Raw genomic sequence first — 21435 nt, forward strand, 5'->3', positions numbered from 1 at the left:
CACTGGCTTAATTCAGTCTTGCAATATGGACACAGCTAAAGACAAACGAAACATAAACTATATAAACATGGGAATAGTTCCACTGTGCACAAACATGTTTTCTATGAATAGCTCCATAAGATGTCTTCATAAGCGGCAGCATTGTCATTTAATTCAAATGCAATGTAAAACATTACTCAGAACTATAGTTTTTAAGGAAATTGAGCTTGTGTAAGAAAACATTTTTATTTTGTTTGTTGTAAGAGGACCATTTCGAAACTTATTTCAAACCAAGGAAAACAATAAGAATGAAAACCATTATAAGGTTAATATGTAAAGTATGTTCAGGGAATAATCGACACAATCCAGTTGAAAAGGCTTCCTCCTGATAGGATACAACCGTTAGCAAGATCAAAAAGTCTCTCGAGATTGAATATGGATGGCAGCGAGACCTTAAATGGAACCTGAGAAAAAGCATAAAAATGTTTATGAAATGCATTGTTTTGAACTGTTGACTGAAGTAAAGTTCTCAAAATACACAAATACCAATTCCATACAATAATTTTATGTGAAAGATATATAATTCTTGCCTAAGGTAAGATTGCATCTTTACACTGCTGAAATGTCACATATATCATTTTATATCTTATTAAGATTCACATCTATGAGTCTAGGAAACAGTATACAGATTCATACCGTTGAATCTGTAAAATTGAGCCTATAAAACAGCTGATACTTCTAGAAATGTGGACTATTTTTGTTTGCATAATCATTGAGAATGATTCTAAATGAAGGATGTTTGGCTCTCTTTCTAATGGGATGCTTGCTTCTGAACAGACTGCCCAGTTGACAAACCTCCCTTTCTCATTTTGAGCTGAAGTCCTGCCACAGTGAAGCAAATTATGTTAGGGGTTCACTCTCTCTGAAAGGCACTATTACCACACCAAGGACTAGTATAGCCAAGTCATCTGAGAGTCTAAAAAAAGGAAATAAGACAGCTTTTGTGATTGTAGTACTGGCTATTTGATGGGGAGGAGGGCAGAAATGGGAGAATAACATGAAGGAAAGGAAAAGAATGTCTACTGCAGACCCACTTCATGCACATCTAGATACTTCTAAAGATGAATGATGTCATGTAGAATGACTCTAATGAATTAGATTCTTGTGAGCCTGAATCCTGGTAAAAAATTAGAGGACAGCCAAAACCGGTTTGGCTCAGTGGATAGAGCGTCGGCCTGTGGACTGGGGGGTCCTGGGTTCGATTCTGGTCAAGGGCATGTACCTGGGTTGCGGGCACATCCCCAGTGGGGGGGGGGGTGCAGGAGGCAGCTGATCGATGTTTCTCTCTCATCGATGTTTCTAGCTCTCTATCTCTCTCCCTTCCTCTCTGTAAAAAATCAATAAAATATATTTTAAAAAAAATTAGAGGACAAGGATTATTAATTCCGTGTCTACTTGTTAAATGAACCTATTATTCTCCAGAAAACATAGTGAACCTAAAAATGGAGACTAGTTTTTACTTGTTTTTCTTTACTTTAATGGATTTAAAAAAGTGACAAAAGTATTCCAGTGTTTTCTTTAACTTCAAATATTAAATAAAAACTAATAATATCCTTTTCAGCACTAAATCTTATAGTAATTAGTATCACCAATTTGAGAATTCTTCTTCCAAAACTGTTAAAATCTAGATACAAATGTATATTCACATGGGTCTTTTTCCTTTTCTTTCTTTCCTTATTTCTTTGAAAAAGAATAACCAAATTTCCATTCACTGCTTTTTCAATTACCAATATATAAGAGAAATCTCCCCTCTACCAATTCAGGGAGGCAGACTAACCACATGGAGGTCAGGAGCATGCCTGGAATAAGACCATTTGGAATATTTGGAATATTCCATTTGGAATATTAAGACCATTTGGTTCATACCAGATATGTGAGGTTAGGTAAAATATTTTATGTGTTTTAACTTTAATGTTCTCACCCATAAAATGGAAATAATAAGAATTACTCTATAGTATTGTTGTTACAAGAATGGAGTAAATTTACACGTATAAAATAGAATCGGCCCTTTAACAATGTTGGGATTAGGGATGCCAGTCCTCCCACACAGTTGAAAATCTGCATAAAACTTTTTTGACTCCCCCACAACTTAACTACTGATAGTCTACTGCTGACTAGACACCTTACCAATGGCATAAACAGTTGAGTGACATATTTTGTATGTTCTATGTATTAAATACTATATTCTTACAACAAAGTAATCTATTAAAAAGAAAATCATAAGAGAAGCTATATTTACAGTACTGTAGGTGTTTATTTAAAAAACCCACATATAAGTGGACTCACACAGTTCAAACCTGTGCTGTTCAGGGGTAAACTGTACTTAGAAGGGTGCCTATCACAAACACCTAATGACGGCTATGTTGTATTATCACTATTGAACACACCATTTTTAATGGCTATATAACAATGCATGGCATGGACAATCCTTCATTTAAGAGGTAGTTTCTAGTTTTTGAGCATGCTTGTCTACTTATATATCTCCTGAGTGCAAGCGCTTTAATTTCTGTATTGCTGATTCCCCAAAGGTGGTTGTTCTGGTCAAAGAGTGTTTACATTTTACTTTTTAACATTTCCTGCCAGATTACTTTCTAAATAGGTTCTGACAATTAATAGTTCAATCAGAAACAAATGAGGGTTTTTCACACACAGGGCAGCATATTATTATCATGGAATGTTATAAACCCTTTTATTTTGCCATTTAATGACTATTTTTCTTTATTAAAAATTGGAAACATCTTAGAGAGTTAATATTAACTAGTTTATTAATATGTTGAAATATATGTGATTACCATGATTATTTTGGTTATATCTCATTGCTATTTAATTACACTAAACATTCAGTTTATTATATGGTGATGAAAGGCCTCACATCCAATAATACCCTTTTGTAGATAATTTTCAAAGTAGTAATAATAATTGACATTAAAACATTTGTGTTTTCTCTGGAGCTATATTTCTGTTATTGTAGAATTTTTCTCATCTTAAAGATTGCAGTATTTAAAATAAAAATACAAAGAAGCCAAGTTAGTTTTAGATAACATCAGAAGTATCTTACGACATAATTTATATACTGGATCCAAATAGAGCACTTTGGCCGCTGACCCTTAACAATGAACCTGCAGAAATAAGTGGCCATTTGTCAAGGATGGAGATTAATTGCTGGATTTATTTATGAGACCGCAAGTGAACGCTTAGGATCAGAAAGATAAAATAAGAAGAGCTGTCATCCTGGAGTTGTTAATTTTTGTCCATCCTCTGGAGAACACAAATGACCCTCAACTGTCAGAACTTACCCTTGTGCTATTACTCCTACCTTTTCAGCCACCTGGGCATTTTAAGCCCTTTGGTGGACACTTCTAAAGCTTCAGATTCCATATATTTCTATTATGCTATAGCACAGTAGTCTACATTTTTCTGTTGCTGAACACAATCCTTTAAATAAACTTTTGATTGAAGTATAACATACAGGAGGAAAAAGGAGAAATCTTAAATGTAGAACTTAATTTTTTTTTCAAAATAAACACATTCTCATAATCATCACTCAAATGAAGACAGAACATGATTGGCATCCAAGAAGTCCCCTGGTACTCTCTCCTAGTCACTAACCTTCTTCCTGCAAAGTAACCACTATTCTGGCTCCTACACTGACATTTTAGTTTTACATGTGTGTGCATGTGTGTATTACAACTATATTTTTTAAACTTTAAGTAGAATCATAAAATATGTACTCTTTTGTTTTTGCTAAAAATTATGTTTTTCAGATTCATCCATGTCAGTATTAACAATAGTTTGTTTATTCTTATTCATGTATAATTTCCATTGTATGACTGTATCACTACTTACTAATTTTCCAGATGTTGAGCATTTGTATTATTCCAAAAGTTTATTTCAGGTATACCAACTGAGGTATACTTCATTTCTGTGAGGTAGATACATAAACATTGAATTTTCTGGGTATCAGTTATGCATTTATTTACCTTTAAGCTGATTCTACCAAACAGTTTTCTAAATGGATTGGCCAATTTATACCCCCACCAGTAGTGTATGGGGGAATCAGTAATTCCATATATTCACACACTTTGATCATTTTACTTTTTAATTTTAGACATTCTATTGTATATTTTGAGATATCTCTTCATGCTTTTAATGTCATGTACACAACATCCTACCCTATCTAATAAAATAGTAATATGCAAATTAACCATCACTCCATCACAAATGGCGGCACCCATAACCACAAGATGGCGGTGCCCAGCCCCTCAGCCCCACCGCTGGAGTGTTTGGGCCTGTCGGCCTGGCCAGCGGTCATGGGGACCAAGCAAAGAGGCGGGATCCGCCCACTCTGGTAGTGGATCAAGCCTTGCTGCTCTGCTGCCTCTGGAATGTCTGGGGCTGAGCAGCGAGGCTGGATCTGCAGCAACCCGTGAGCAGGCAAGCACGCCCACAGACAGCACCCAGCAGGGCCTGCTTGCCCATCACCGTGGTGTGGAGCAGGCAGGCCCCACAGAAAGCAGAGAAGCAAGGGGAGCGGGCTCAAGCCATCAGTAGGACATCCCCTGAGGACTCCCGGATTGGAGAGGGTGCAGGTCAGACTGAGGGACTGCCCCCCCCCCCCATGCATGAATTTCGTGCACCGGGCCTCTAGTCCTATGCTAAGTGGTCATCCAGTAGGCCATTCAACCAATCAAAGCATAATATGCTAATGATATGCTAAGGCCGCTCAACAGCTCGCTATGACATGCACTGACCACCAGGGGGAAGATGCTCTGACCCGTAGGTGAGCTTGCTGCTGGGGTCCGGCCGATCAGGACTGAGAAAGATAGGCTGGACACACCCTGGAGCCCTCCCATGGTCCCTCTCCAGCTGGCCAACCTCCCACGTCCTTCCCCGGTCCCAATTGTGCAACAGTGGGGTCCCTAGGCCTGGTCTACACCCTCTCGCAATCCAGGACCCCTTGGGTGATGTTGGCCCGATCCCGTATGCCAGGCCGAGGACCCCACTGGTGCACAAATTCGTGCACCGGATCCTCTAGTCTAATAATATTAAACATATGTTTATTGGTCTTTGTGGAAATACATGTCTTTTGTCTAATTAACATTGATTTTATTCTCTTGCCTTATTGCAATAGCTACAAATTTCAAAGTAATGTTAATTCACAGAAGTGGTATTGAGCCTTATTATTCCTAAAACTCCTATTTAAATTCAGAATATAAGTAACCACCTATACATGTCCAAGGTATTTTTTAAAATAAACACTTTATTAAACAGTAAAATTTAAAAGTCACTATCGTCAAAATAATGAAGTCCAGTTTTTAAAAATATTGAGTTAAGTGGACACACTAAATTGATCTCACAGCCAAAGTATATCAGTGCAATAAACACAGATTAAGAGAGCCCGCCCGGTGTAGTTCAGTGGTTGAGCTTCAAGCCGAAGCCAGGAACCAAGAGGCAACAGGTTCAATTTCCGGTCAGGGCACATGCCCGGTTGCAAGCTCAATCCTCTATTGGGGGTGTGCAGGAGGCAGCTGCTTGATAGTGTTTCTCTCTCATCGATGTTTCTATCTCTCTATCCCTCTCCCTTTCTCTAGCTCTAAAAAAATCAATTATACATATATATATGTGTGTGTGTGTGTGTGTGTGTGTGTGTGTATATATGTATATATGTATACATATAGATTAGTAGAATATGAAATGTGCTTTAGGAAGTCAATTATATCTTCTTCCTAGAGAATTCAGTATTTTAAAAAATTTACAAAATTTCAAGTAAAATGGTTGAATTAACAGGTAAAGTATTTCTTTAGACATGATTCTTGTTCTGTATCTACACAATATTGATTTACCTGGACATTTTACAATGTGAACATACCATGAGGCTCAGAGACTGTGACTTGTCCAAGTTTCCTCAGCTAGTCTGAGAGCCAGGATTCATGCCTACACAGACTGACTCCTCAGAACATGTCCCTAACCACTGTGCTCTGCTGTATCCCCCTGCTGCCCAATTGTCCTCCAAACCCCCTCCCACCAGGCCTGTCAACCACGAAATGCCCCTGCTCCCTGAAGCCCTCCTCTTACTCCCACCTGACTTCAGTCTCCTCCTCTATGGGCTCAGTAGTAATCTAGACAGTTTTCTAGCTCCACCTTTTGGAAATTTTATGGAAAATTCTAGGTCTTCCATAGAATTTCTCAAGTAAAATAGCTCAAGTAAAAATTACTGAATTTGTTTGTTTGTTATTCAATAGAGACAAAGTTGGCAATCATATAATCACTGAGAAGTCTTTTATGTTTTTGTAAATGGCTTTGAGTCCAAATTGTCCAAAGTAAGGTACCAGCAAATCCTGGTTCCTTTTCCTGGATTAGGAAAGGCTCTGCAGAGAGAAAGGAAGAAAAGAGCTTGGCAGGAAGCAGACTGTAAATTCGCTCAAGTAGGTTAGGTGTTAAAGAGCAATGTTAGAGGAATAGTGATAATTTTGCCTGCCTAGAGAAGATAAGTCTGAAATAGTACAAAGAAGGGAAAGAAAGTTAGTCAAGTTGGGGCAAACTACAGGGTTTCATTAAAATCTGGCCTGGACTTGAACTTGTTGAGGAGAGTTTCCAAAGGCATTGGAGAGTTACAGGTTACTTGCCAATGCTATACTGTGTTTTATATGAGTTTCTGCATGAAAATTAGATTCTGTCATAATGAAATATGTTATTACTTCTGTCCCTTCACTCCAATGATTTTCCTTGATTGGCAGAAAAATCATATAATCTTCAAAGTATCTGTAATTTTTTTCAATCCAATGAGTTTTTATTGAGCCCTACCTTGAGACCCTTTTTTGCTTCTCTCAGCACAACATTGTCAGTTGCCTTTTCATTGATTCTAAGTGTTGGTGACCAAGAAAAATGGGAGAAAGCCAGATTTCCACCAATCCACTAGGTCTGTCTGCCTTAGTAATTGGTAAGTGAATATAAAAAATCATGGGCTTTGTGATATGGGTGGATTTAGCTTTGCCTCCTTTCAAGTGCCTTAAAACACAGAGTCACAGCCATGAGGGAAATCATTTTAATAGCTTCAATGTAGGAAAGCAATTACTGTTTTCACCCAGCATTCTCACATATACGTTTCTCTACCATATTTTCTATGTCTTCTCAGTAGATCAGCTGAGTGTTTGAAGTTAATGATTGATTGGATTTTTGTTTTCAGACTGGGGAAAAACTTGCATTCCAAAGTAAAAAGAAGACTATAACACTACCTTACTTAAGAATATAAATCATGAATGACTGGTTACCCACCTAATAAAAGTTCCAGGTGAGAGGGAAGTAGATATATTTAGTTTCACTGTACTTTTTATATGATGAAGATAATCCCAATACAAAAAACAATGGATAATATTCACCACAATCTAATAGAAACAACCCCCAACTCTTAGGAAGGTGAGAAAGGCTTGTATATACAGCCCTACCAGATCACAGGAAATTTCACACTTTTCTGAATAAGATTTATCTTTTGCATTACTCTAATTTTTGTATTAAAAAACTTTAAATATGACAGAAAAGAGGTGTGTGTGTGTGTGTGTGTGTGTGTGTGTGTGTGTGTGTTTTACCATAATATAAGATCAAAGTGTCATATTGGTATGATAGCAGGAATCTTTTAAAATTAATTTTAAATAAATAACATTACTATAAAGTCATTTTGCAGAGAACAAGAACATTAGAAACTAAGGCAGGATATGGGAGAGGAAGCATTTGTGCAGGGAATTGGTTCAAAGGTTACACTGTCTAGTAATAGAACATACTCTTCTTAAATCATCACCACCATTGTCACGACACTCTACAGCCACTGACTCCCGGCTGAGCATGGTGCTTCCTTGAGCTCTTGAGCAGAGGTCACCTTTTAATAAAGGACAATTCTTGCTCAGACACGTTGTTCCATAAGCACAGGAAACCAAATGTTTCTGTCCAGCCAAAGTAATTTCAGCAACTTCTCAGTGATTCTATGGTTGCCAACTTTGTCTCCCTTCTCACATCAAGTAGATGCCAAAAGTGTCTTGCACAATGGCCTCTATGCAGAGTACCTCCAGGAGAGATCTATTGAGGGAGACTGCATGCCCTGGGATGTATGTCTAAACATCTATTTTAGATTATGCTCATAGTTTATAGTTATGGTACAGTAAAAATAAATATTTAGTCTTTGACCCAGGTTTCCTGGCATAGACCTCCTAAAGCAGTGGTTCTCAACCTTCTGGCCCTTTAAATACATTTCCTCATGTTGTGACCCAACCATAAAATTGTTTTCGTTGCTACTACATAACTGTAATGTTGCTACTGTTATGAATCGTAATGCAAATATCTGATATGCAGGATGGTCTTAGGCGACCCCTGTGAAAGGGTCGTTCGACCACCAAAGGGGTCGCGACCCACAGGTTGAGAACCGCTGTCCTAAAGGCTCTGAAAATGTTCTTTTAAGTGCCAACTTCAGGATGGGGTTGGTCACCAGAAAAACCAACCATGTGATGAGAGACTTAAAACTTTCATCCCTGCCCTAGCCAGTCTGGCTCAGTGGATAGAGCCTCGTGCCACGGACTGAAGGGTCCCAGGTTCTATTCCAGTCAAGGGCACAAACCTCCGTTGCAGGCTCTATCCACGACTATGGTTGGGGCTGTGCAGGAGGCAACCAATCAATGTGTCTCTCTCACATTGAGGTTTCTCTCTGTCTCTCCCTCTCCCTTCCACTCTCTCTAAAAACAAACAAGCAAAAAACATCTTTCATCCCTACACCTTCATCTTTGAGGGGGCAGAGGGGCTGGAGGTTGAGTTCAATCTGCAATGGCTCATGATTTAATCAGTACCACCTACGTAATGAAGCCTCTATAAAAGCCCCATGCTGACAGGTTTCAAGGAGCTTCTTAGTGGGTGGAAACCCAAAGACAGCGTGGGAGCTCTGCTCCTCCCATCCCCTATATCTTGCCCTACTCATTTCTTTCTTTGCCTGTTCCTCAGTACTATCCTCTATAATGAACTGGTCATCATACATAAAGTGCTTTCCTGAGTTCTGTGAGTTGTTCTAGCGAATTATCGAACCTGAGGGGGCATCGTAGGACCACCCACATCATAGTATGCTGGGCAGAAGTGTGGGTAGCCTGGCACCTCATTTGCAGCTGGCGTCTGAGCTGGGGGCAGCCTTGGATTGAGCTCTTAATCTGTGGAGTCTGCACAAGCTCTGGGTAGTAGTGTTGGAAATGAGTTGAATTGTTGGACACCCAGTTGGTCTTAGAGAATTGTGGAACTGGTTGGTGTCAGGAAAACCACACAAGTGGCCCATCTGGGATTATGTAAATTAAGGCAGTGCTCAGCTAGGAAATGTCTTTGGGGCTTCTCCTACACCCCTCCTTCTCCTTGGCCCCTATTCCGCACACATTGCTCTTCATACCCCACCCCAAGCCCAGCCGAGGCACTATTTGATGAAAAATGATAGAGCTGGCAGTGAAATCATCATTATGGGTACATGCTTTTTATAGAAACTATTCAAGAAAACAATCCTTTAAGACCAAAAGACCTTAAGAAAAAGTAAACGTTTAGGCTGTACATATCCAGACTTATTCGGACTGCTCAGGAGTCCAAGGGCCAGAGAAAAGAGCCTTTGAAATCTGACACCCATTGTGCAGAGAGAATAGCTACTCTCTCTTTCTCCAGGAAAATTTTTTTCACCATATACAGAACTAATAAAGGACCCCAAACAGGGAAAATCCTCTTTAAAAAATCAAAAGCTCTAATCAAAACGGAAAGCAGGAGTTGTGCAATCAACCATGAAGTGCACAGGGCATAAAGGCTAGACGCATGTTCATGGCCAGTGGTTCAGGGGTTGGGGAAAGAACTGAAGGAAAAAATTTTTGGGTAGAGGATCTAACAGAAATGCTTATATTCAATGTGTTATAAAACTGAATGTCTGTTCCTCATTCTCTGTGGAGATGTGAAGATATAAATTCTGAGGTAGTGCTTATACACGATTCCATTTCACTTTACATCGTTGTATTTATTTTCAGAAAATGGTTTTAAAGCTTTCTCAAGTCCTGTTTTTATACGCTGGAAAAACTGTTTCACCAAGAAAGGAAGGCTGCATTTATTGAGGATTGGAAATGGGCTAGAGTCTTTGTTTTATAGAGTTCATTTCATTTGTAAATTAACTGTTAAAATGGAGGTTAAAGGAAAATGGGATTGAACTATGGGTCACATTGCAGAATGTATTTTTAATCATGAGTGGGTGACGTGTGTGATGTTTTCTCCCTACTTCTACATTAAAAAAAATAAACTTTAAGCCTGAAATTATGTTTCCTAGTTCCTTTAGAACACTCCTAACTCCCACAAAGTAGAATTAACTGAGCACCCTTATGTCCTTATCACCAACTCATTCTGCAATTCGGCTTCCTGGGAAGCAGACCCCCAAGAGGGAATGTGGCTTTCAGGACATTTATACAGGGGTACCATTGGGATCAACACTTATGGAGAAAGGAAAGAAAGCAGAATTAGGCAGAGAAAGAAGATGGGCTGCAATGCAGTCACACACAACAAAGGACTCAGCCAACCCCACGGGTAGATTTGGGGCTGGGATGGCCCTTCAAAGTTGTCCCTAATCCTGGTAGGGGAGGTTAGGTCTTTGTACCCCCATATCAACCAGTAATTGGATGCAGATTTCCCCCAAGAAAGAGACCACATCCTTTGGCCAGGGGCAATTCTTGGAGAGGGCTGAGAGCGGAAGGCTGTCAGGCAGCACATCCCCAGAGCTGGGAAAATAAGGTCTTCAGTCCTGGAGGGGAGATCTGGGGCTCAGTGCAGGGGCCATGGCAGGCATAAATATTTAATTCAGTGGTTAACTCCAGAACCATTAAACAAGTGGCCATATGGCAAAATGCATACTAGTATATAACCAATATAAGCTAAGGGGAGATTTAGAGTATTAACTAAGTAAGAATTCATATACCAAATTTCCACATGCTTCTCTGCTTGGGTCATGGTCAAACAAGCTCAATACAGTTCCAGGATGACTTCTATTAATCACCTTATTTGATTACTCTTGGGAACATCCCCCTCTCTAGAGTATGAGGAAGAGAATTAGAAATTAAAGAGTAGGAAGAAGATTCAGTAATAATATCTTCTCCAAAACTTGAATATGAAAAAATTCAATAATCTCACCTGAAGCCTAAATTCCCTATGGAAGACCTAGAATTTTTCATAAAATTTCCAAAAGCTGGAGCTAGAAAACTGTCTAGATTACTACTGAGCCCACAGAGGAGGAGACTGAAGTCAGGTGGGAGTGGGAGGAGGGCTTCAGGGAGCAGAGGCATTCCGTGGTTGACAGACCTGGTGGGAGGGGGGTTTGGAGGACAGTTGGGCAGCAGGGGGAGACAGCAGAGCACAGTGGTTAGGGACATGTTCTGAGGAGCCAGTCTGTGTAGGTGTGAATCCTGGCTCTCAGATTAGCTGAGGGAACTTGGGCAAGTCACTGAAACTCTTCAGGCCTCAATTTCTCACACGTACAATAAGGATAAGAACAGTATTTACCTTAACTCGACACAGAAATCTAAAGTCACATGCTAAACTTCAGAATGCATGTATTAATTTCATATTGCTGCTATAACAAATGTACAACAAACCCAGTGGATTACAATACACATTCATTCTCTTACAGTCTTGGAGATAAGAAATCTGAAACCAGTTTCACTGCACCAAAGTCGAGATGCCAGCAGGACTGGTTCCTTCTGGAGGCTCGAAGAGGAGAATCTGTTGCCGAGCCTTGTAGAGGCTTCTAGGGGCCACCTGTGTTCCTGGACTTGCATCCTCTTTTTCCATCCTCAACATGCATCACTCCAACCTCTGCTCCCATCATCACATCACCTTCTCTCCTGTTGTCAAATCTCCCTCTGCTCCCTTTTGTAAAGAACTGATTACATTTCGGGACAACCTGGATGATCCAGGATAATCCCCCTACTTTGATATCAGATCTGTAAGGCAATAGGTTCTGGGGATTAGGATGTGGATATCTGTAGGGGCGTGGCATGATTCAGGCTACCACAGTGTGTGATTAAATCAGATAGTTTAGATCATAGAAATATCATATTTATGTCATATCTGCTCAACACAATTTTGGTAAAGTTATGGAGTTAATTCTGTTTAAAAATTTATGGCATTCCTGAAAATGCCTATTGTGCCAGAAGTTTTTAGTGTTCACTAACATACATCCTTGCTCCTCTACATCCTCTACATCCTGGCTCATTAGGAGGAGGCCAATAGGATATGGGCAGAAATTATGGTTGCTGGCTCTTAGAAAGGGTCACCCTTATGTATTGTCTAAAATGGGACACTTCTAATAATACCAGGAAAAATAGCAACTATTACTCCAAATCAATAGGCATACATTGCGGCTGTCACAGGCAATGCACATGCATGGTCACCCTACTTAAAAGCACCTTGTAAATTCCCCAGCCCTCTTCTCCTGCGATGGTGACCTTAGAGGCCATGTAGTCTGGACAGTATAGTTACAGGTTCAAGGAGAGTTCCCTTCACTGGATTTTGCATGAGAAAGAAACCTTTATAGCCACAGAAATGTAGGGTTATTTGTGAGCACAGCCTAGCCTACCCTTTCCTGACTCAAACATGCATGCCTAGCAAGCTTGCTCTACCCTTACCCTATTTCTGAATAGAGGGAAATTCCATCAGAGTAAGGATTAACTCCACCGAAAGGACAAGGATTTGAATCTCAGCAGAAAAGTTATAGGAAAATACGCTGTAACTGAGCACAATGAGGCTGGGTTCCCTCCTAAGGGGTTGGTTTGGGTCTGCCTTTGGGCGTTTGACCGGAGAAACAGTAATGAAATCTCTTGAGTTCGAACAGTACTTTGCATTTCTTGATGCTTTTAGGAAGGTGCTCATTGGACTTACTGTCTGGCAACTAAAACAGGAGGCTCTTTTTTAGAGCAAAGGATTTATAAAGAACGTGAACTGACGTTTGCATTTTGTTTATGGGACTTTGTTGCTTAGAATCAAAGCATGACGGGCTTTGTTAGTTAGCAGAAACATTTATTTCATTCTCGTGCAACCACTGCAGGAGCAACCTGGAGGGCAGAGCTGCTCATGCTGACTTCTTTATTCACATCAGTATACATCGCAAGCACTTGCAAACCATTCTTATAATGTGGCCAACTCTGACCAGCAATTTCTGATAGAGAGTTTGTAATTTATCAAGAAATTTTACATAAATTATTTTGTTTAAGTCTTTTTAGAATTTTCAACTTAAGCAATCAGCTTTTGTCAATATTAATAAGAGGACGTGAGGAAGAAGAGAACAAGGAAAGAGGAGAAGGACAGAGAGGAGGAGGAGGAAGGGCAGAGGTAGGTGGAGTCGGAACCCACCACTGAACCTCCCTGAACATTTACTATGCACTGTATGCCATTAAGCACTTTTGGTTAATAATTACTCTGTTGCAAAAATAAAATGTGTCACTATTCATAAGGATTTTGGGTTCATCAAAAGCATAGCTTAATGGTTTTCTGGGGAATTATGCTAAGTGAAAAAATGCCAGCCCCCAAAGGTTACATACTATATGGTCCCTTTAATACAACATTCTTGAAATAACAAATTTATAGAAATGGAGAGTAGCTTAGTAATTGTCAAGGAGCTGGGTCAGGGACAGGGGTGAGGTGGAAGTTGGAGTATCTGTGAAAGGACAACAAGGGGTCCTTGTAAGGATGAAATTGTTCTGCATCCTGACTTTATTAATGTCAGAATCTGGTTGTGATATTGGACTATAGTTTTGCAAGCTGTTACCACTGGGAAAAACTGGGTAAAGGGCACACAGGATCTCTCTATATTATTTCTTATAATTGCATGTGAATCTGCAATTTTCTCAAATCAAAAAAAAGTTAATTAAAAAAGGATGGTTGAAAAATAATACGAAGAATACATCTATTAAATGTCCTTTTAGTCTTTTCAAAATTAGCAAACATTTAGACAGGCCAAAGGCCACTAATGAAGGTAGCTGCTAATGGTCAAATAAAAAAAAATGACTCATTTCACATTATTTTTAAGTCTGGGAAAGATAAAGACAACCATCATGCAGTGAATGCTTACCCCTGGCATTGTGCTGGCACCATACTCACTGGGTTGCATGCGGTACCTAATGTAATCCTACAAGCAGAGTAGCTATTACCAATGCACAGAGAGGGAGTGAAGTAACTTGCTCCCAGTCACACAGCAATGGATGGTGGAAACAAGAATTGAATCATGCTTTCATCCACTGAGACACATCGCTTTCAAGACCTTCAACAGAACCTGATTGACCTGGAGTGTTTAAGGGTTAATGACTTGTCCACTTGTCCACAAGGGCAAAATGGGGGCTACAATGTGCCTGGTGCTCTTCCCACTGTACTCTGCTCTCATGGGTGGTTGAAAAAGGACATAATGGCATTAGCTGCCTGAGATTCAGGTGGAATAAGAACAAAAATCTCAAACACTTGTCGAAAGTATTAACAAGAAAAATGAGTAAATGTACACCTGCTTCTTTGAGAATTTATTTAGTGACAAGGAAAATGTGCCCAGAAAATTCCCAAAAGATTGCCAATTGACTCAACTATATGAGGCAAAAACCAATATCCTCCTGAAATGAAAACCTAGTCCCACCGTTAGAGGCCCAGTTTTTTAATCAAGACAAACCCATTTAGCAAAATGAATGAAGCAAATGAAAGTAAACACTTAGCTCCGTTTTCAGCAAAATAGAAAGCAGTGAACAGATTTGCTAATGATACCCATGCCTCTCACCTCTTAGAAGTTATACAAGTGACTAAATTTCAGGGAGATTTTTCCTTTGATTCTGAAATACATTTATATCCTGAATGAATCCAGGCTTGCTTTATCAAGCAGTGAACAACCTTCTCGCCACTTTTATAGTAAACATACAATATCAGGTTTATGATTATATTTTAGTTTAAATTATATCCAAGTACCATTCTACCTCCAAATCCCATGCCTAACAAAAGCGGGACCAATACTTTGAGCACAGATAACACAGAGGCTCTGGGCTCCTTGATGAAGGAAAGCGTGTTTCACCTTGACACTATTGCTGGCAAGTCTCCGAGAGATGAGCATTTTGAAAATGCTATAAACAGCTTAGCCTTTTCTTAGCATTTTGAAGAGCACATTAATAGCCTGGCCTTTTCTTAAGGGCTTTCTTTCTCCTTTAGCCAAATGTGACAGTTAGAAGTGAACAGTGAGAAGATGGAATCCAAGCCGGCGCTGTGTTTGAAAAGCAGTGTGGAACTGATGTCATCCAGCATTGTCTTCAAAAGAATATGAGAATATTAAGTGGATGTCTCATAGACTTACACACAAAGGATACTCTTCACTTGAGGACAGAATGATAATGTCTCACAGAAGAAAGATGTAATTCTAGATGCCCCGAAAATCTATGCAGACAGCTCTTGGCTGGTATAAAACAAAGAAAAAATAACACAAAACTCTTGGAAGAAAGAAAGAAAGAAAGAAAGAGAGAAAGAAAGAAAGAGAGAAAGAAAGAAAGAGAGAAAGAAAGAAAGAGAGAAAGAAAGAAAGAGAGAAAGAAAGAAAGAGAGAAAGAAAGAAAGAGAGAAAGAAAGAAAGAGAGAAAGAAAGAAAGAGAGAAAGAAAGAAAGAGAGAAAGAAAGAAAGAGGGAGGAAGGGAGGGAGGGAGGAAGGAAGGAAGGAAGGAAGGAAGGAAGGAAGTTTCAACTGAACCAACAAAAGTTATATTAATAGATTTAATTTTGTTAAGACTTAGTAAGCACCTACTATGGAATATGTGGAACCTTGTGCCCAATGATGTAAAGGAGAGTTTAAAAAGAGTACTGTCATTGACACCATTTGGCGCACTGTGTTAAAAGGAAGAGGCACACACTAGTGTAATAAAATTAGCCAAAGGAAATTAAACAGACTAACTCTGCTCTCTAGGATTTAAGATCCCATAAAAAGTGAGATGGAAGCTGTCCCACATAAGTAGGGGTGCATGCAACCCCATCCAACACCCAGAAAAACTGCATAGGTTATTTCCAAGGGTACCTTGAGAGTCCACCTAGTTTATCCTCTCCTGTCTGGGTGTAGACACACTCAGCAACTCCATGACAGTTACCCAGCATATTTGGGGAGAGGTGCTGACAGATTTTAAAAATTGCCTAAGCAGGTTGCCAGAAAGCACTTCATTATAACATATTTTGATTAAAAAAAATATTAAGGACAGAGACATAAACCACAGGCTTGAGAGAAAGTGATGAAAGAAGGACTCTGAGTTAGAGTAATATAGATTTAATGTGTTATTACCAATTTTTGCATGATAATCTAGCAAAAGATAGGATACTAGCATTGTGGAGCAATAATTTCAGCTGATAGGCAGGGGTCATCCTATATAATAAAAGGGTAATATGCAAATCAACCGAATGGTGGAACAACTGGAACGCCTGTGGCCCCTAGTCCTGGCCGGCCCCACCCGGGAGCAGGCACCCCCACCCCCATTGGGGTGTGCCGGCTGGACCCCACCAGTGCACGAATTCGTGCACCAGGCCTCTAGTAAGAACATAAAAGGCTATAGAGCATAGGTAGTCATATGATAGAATCAATACATCAGACATAAAATTAAAGATGCAAATGACTAAACAAATGAATATATGTAAACACATCTGTGACTCTGTGTCTCCTTCTAGCTGTTCTTTTACCTTCTCCATACTTCTTACTGAAAACATCTTAAAGATAATAATTATTTTGGTGACCTTATCTCTAAATAATTCTGTGGTTGATGTCAATATCTGATCATAAACACGTACAAAAATGATCATTTTAAGAATAAAAAAATAAGAGAACATGAGTACACTAAATTTAGCCCTGTGGGGGGGGGAAATACACATGAATAATGTACATAAAAATGCAGTGGAAGTCATTAGAATTTAACTGTTATTACAGAGTTTTTTAAGTTAAATTCAAAATATTTTTAAGAAAACATATTGCATAAACTATTTTATGTCCAACTACAGCTTGGGGAAAAATGGCAGGCATTAGGCTGCAGTGGTGCTTCTCAGAGCAAATAGAGGAAGTTTTAAGTTGACTGAGATAAGTGTGGAGCTGCTCTCATCCACCTGAGCCTCCCACATACTGTTAGCAGTCTCACTGCACTCTCACCTGCCACGGGCCTCTTCTCCTCACACATCTGCCTCACTCCTGTGTCCAGGAAGCCAAGTGTTGCTAGAGAAACATCACAAGCCAAATAGCCTAGAGTCCCAACAAATCAATGGCTCTTAAATCTCCATGTGGCCCTCACTCCTTTTATTTCTCCTGGGTCAGCTTTCCTGCCCATCACACTCAAAGACTGTGAATATTCAAAATCTTCATCTACCTCTCTCGATCTCAGAAGACCATACCCTCAATCCTCTAACCCACTCTAATAGTAGAAAAACTTGCCTCCGCTTCATTGAGAAATGAGAACCACTGAGTATAAACTGCCCCAGCTTCTCTCATCCTTTCCCACCTCCATCTGCTACCCCAGGACCTAGAGAAAAGAAGTATCTTTCCTCTGCTTCCAGGCAGCTATCTCACTTGTGTTATCAATGTCTTTCTGCCCCCACCCTGATCCCTAAAGGCTGTGTTCCATCATCACTTATCCTTCTTTCTTCTAGACAGGCAACCCCCACCCTCCTGGCCCTTTTCCCTTTCCACCATTCCTGTCCTAACTTCCTCCCTAGTCTTTGTCTCTCTCTCCAAACTTCTTACCCAGACCTCCTTAAAGTCTCATCTACACTTGCAACTTTCATTTTCCCACTCTTACTCCTCAACTTCCTGTAGCACCTGCTCCCACTACTCCAATGGAACATTCAGTGGGTATAATTTAATTAAAGACACAGATCTTGGATTTTTAAGCAGAACTGTATTTGACTCCTGCCTCCTCCACTTAGAAGCTGGGAGATGTTGAGCACACTGCTTAATTCCCCTGTGCATCAGTTTCCTCATCTCCAAAATTAGGATAATAGTAGTAACCAATTTAATAGGATTCTTATAATATTAAATGAGATAATAAAACACTGAACAATGTTTTCACATGCCATGTGCTCAACAAATATTAACCATGAATATATTACTACTATCACTATTAGTAGTAATCACTTTAATGATTACTATCATTATTGTCAGATTTTATTCTGGGTCTAGCTAAAAATCCTGAACTACAAAATATATCCTACTGAACTCATGCAGCCCAGAAAAACTCTTTGGTAATCTCCAGAAAAGCTCTTTGGTAATTTCCTTATACAATGTGTCTTATAAACCTTCCCTACCTTAAACCAGATCTCTTCTTGGAATCTCCTCTCCAAACTTATTCTGTGTGACTCTAGTCAGTTCAGTTCACACACACACACACACACACACACACACCCCACTGATAGAATGATTAGGTAAATTTATTTGTATCATGTGAACCAGTATGAAACATAAAATTAACTGAGTGCAGGAAACTTAACCTATGCTGCCTTTGCAACAAGAAAAGTGTCTACACCAATGTTCTGCATGCAGCTGGAAGTCGGTAATTACTGATGGTGACCTGTCCTTCCCATGATCAGTCACAGCAAGAACAGAAAGAATATTTTTAGCATCATGTTTGAATCCTACCTGGCAACTTGGAAACTGCAATAATTTGAACCTATGCAGGCAATTAAAAGGAAGTTTTATTATTAGTTGACCAGAAATTGTACCTCATGGTCATTTATATTCTGTGAGTAATCACTGAGAAGGTTAGCATGGAGCACTCATTCCCTTCCTTCATCTCCTCGCTATTCTCAGTTTCTTTTTGTCACAAGCTGTGTGTGTAATATCCATTTTAATTAGAAAGAGGCAATAACAGGCAAAGGTGATTGCAATAGGTATGTTCAGTACAGAACCAAATTGCACAGCAAGATCTCATCCCGGTGATAAAAACAACTTTACTAAGGCATGTAATTTTGTCTAACAATTTGTTTCTTAGAACAAGCTCCTAACGCCCACGCCCCCGGCCAGCACTACTCAGTAAGTCTGGCTTCAGTGGAAGCATTAGCAGGGGCTTCAACTGGGAGGCACCTCCTCTTGAACCCGTGACCCTTTCACCACTGGGGTCTTGTGTTGGGATCCGGCACACTGACCTAATTCCTCTAGGATTCAACAGTGATTTACTTTACAGGCAAAGAAAATGGGTTCTAGTTCTCTCTCTACCTTTAACACTTTTCTTCTCTTTGTCTATCAATATTTCAAAACAAATTTGGATGCTAAAAGTCTGTTTAAAATTAGTTAACTAGGGGATGAAGAATTCACACATTCACACATGAAAGGCAGGACAATAGTAGGGATGATGATGATGATGATGATAATGATGGCAGTGAAATAGCGAATATTTACTAAACATTTGTTTGGACTAGGCCCTTTGCCAATTACTTAACATATATTATTTGCTTTAGTAATCACAACTGTGAAAGATTGGCATTATTACTCCATTTTCCATTTGAGAAAACTTGCCTAGGGTCATATGACTAACAAGATTCAAGGCTGGGATTTCAAGTCTAGTCTGTCAAAAGCCAAAACCTATACAAAATCATGTGTCTTTTTTGCTGTGACCTGCTTTTAACCACAGTTTGATCAAAATTAGGTTTAAGTTTTATTTTATTACCAATGGCTTGCTACAGTAAATCTATGTATTTCCATACTAAAAAATTAAGTTCCCCATTTTAAAAATGGGAAAGAACATGAATGGTCAAATAAATATTTAAAAAAAGCAAATATTAAATTTCAAGTGTTTAACATGAAATGGAATTTAATTTGATTGAAGAAGCAGTAACTAATTAAAATAATATACAGGGAACTGTAAGAATTGAAAGATTAAGTTAGCATTGTCCCTATCCCCCAAGAAACTAATGATATAGTGGGAGGAACACAGTGTAATATTTCAGGTCTTACTTCAAATGTCATATCCTACGAGAGGTCTTCCTTTGTAAAACTTTATTTACAAAATAGGCAATGGGACAGATATAGTTCATAGGCTTCAGTTTGCTGACCAACACTCTAACATATCACCCTTTTTTTTTCCTTTATAGCACTTAACAAATCTTAACTTATCTAGTTTATTGATTTATATACTATTTGCTTCACAACAATAGTAGCTCCAAGACAGTGGAGTCCTTGTTGTTTATTCTGACCTTGCTCTCCAGGGCCTAGAAAGAAGAACCTAATGCACAGACAGTTCACTCTAAATATGTGTTGACTGCCTGGCTGGTGTTTCTCAGTGGTTGAGCGTCAACCTATGAACTAGGAGATCACGATTCAATTCCCAGTGAAGGCACATGCCTGGGTTGCTAGGTAGATCCCCAGTAGGGGGCATGCAGGAGGCAGCCAATGATTCTCTTTCATCATTGATGTTTATATCTCTCCATCTCCCTCTCTGAAATCAATAAAAATATTTTTAAAAATAACACCTATTCACTAACTAAATGAACAAATACTATTTCACAGAAGGTGAAACACAGACTACCAACAAACTCATGAACTACTAGTATATTTGGCCTTATTAATAAAAAATTTTAAAAAGTGAAAATGTCATTTTTCACTTGTCAGACCTACAATAGTTAGAAGAAGAGAAGGAGGCAGAGGAGGAGAGGAAGAAGGGAAAGTGAGAGAGGGGAGGAAACTAGGAGAAGAAAAACATGTGTAGATGAACATGAGGGGGAAACGGACCCCTCATCTACCACTGATGGGCAAAAATATTGGTGCAACATTTCTGGAGAGCCATTTGCAATTATACATCAAAATGTACATGCCATTTCAAAAACAGGCAGAAGACTGAACAGACATTTCTCCAAAGAAGATACACAAATGGCAAATAAGCACATGAAAAGATGCTCAACTAAATTAGTCATTAGGAAAATACAGATCAAAATCACAATGAGATAGCACTTCGCTCATTATAAAGGTGATCATCATCCAAAAAAAAAAGGAAAATATCAAGTGTTGGTGAGGATGTGAAGAAAGTAGAGCTTTGTGCATTGCTGGCAGGAATGTAAAATGGTTCCATTGCTGAAGAACTCACAATAAAAAAAAATGCATATATACTTTTTATTCCAAAATCTTATTCCTAAGAATTAACTCTAAGAAGATGATGCAGAAGACATGTTTATACTAGAATCTATCACCCTCAAGAGCCATGAATAAAATGTGGTTATTTAAATAAAGCCTGACACAACAAATAGGTAAAATAGATTTTATGAGGCATTAGACACAAGAAGGTAGGCCTTTCATGTAAAAATATGTCCATAACATTATTATTGAATGAAAAAAGCAAGTTACAGATGCATGTACATTATGATTCTACTGATGCAAAAAATCTAAGT

General features: G+C 39.1%; 1 protein-coding gene across 1 annotated transcript in view; it reads right to left on the reverse strand.

Moving 5' to 3' along the window:
* Positions 1 to 210: 210 nt before the first annotated feature.
* Positions 211 to 21435, reverse strand: part of CFAP54 (cilia and flagella associated 54) — a 250797-nt gene continuing 229572 nt past the window's right edge. Inside the window, exon 68 of the mRNA XM_014530050.1 lies at positions 211 to 443. Within this exon, the coding sequence (XP_014385536.1) occupies positions 324 to 443 (120 nt within the window). The 3' untranslated portion in view covers positions 211 to 323. The remainder of the gene's footprint in view (positions 444 to 21435) is intronic.

Source organism: Myotis brandtii, unplaced genomic scaffold (assembly GCF_000412655.1).
Source record: "Myotis brandtii unplaced genomic scaffold, ASM41265v1 scaffold708, whole genome shotgun sequence".
Taxonomy (NCBI): domain Eukaryota; kingdom Metazoa; phylum Chordata; class Mammalia; order Chiroptera; family Vespertilionidae; genus Myotis; species Myotis brandtii.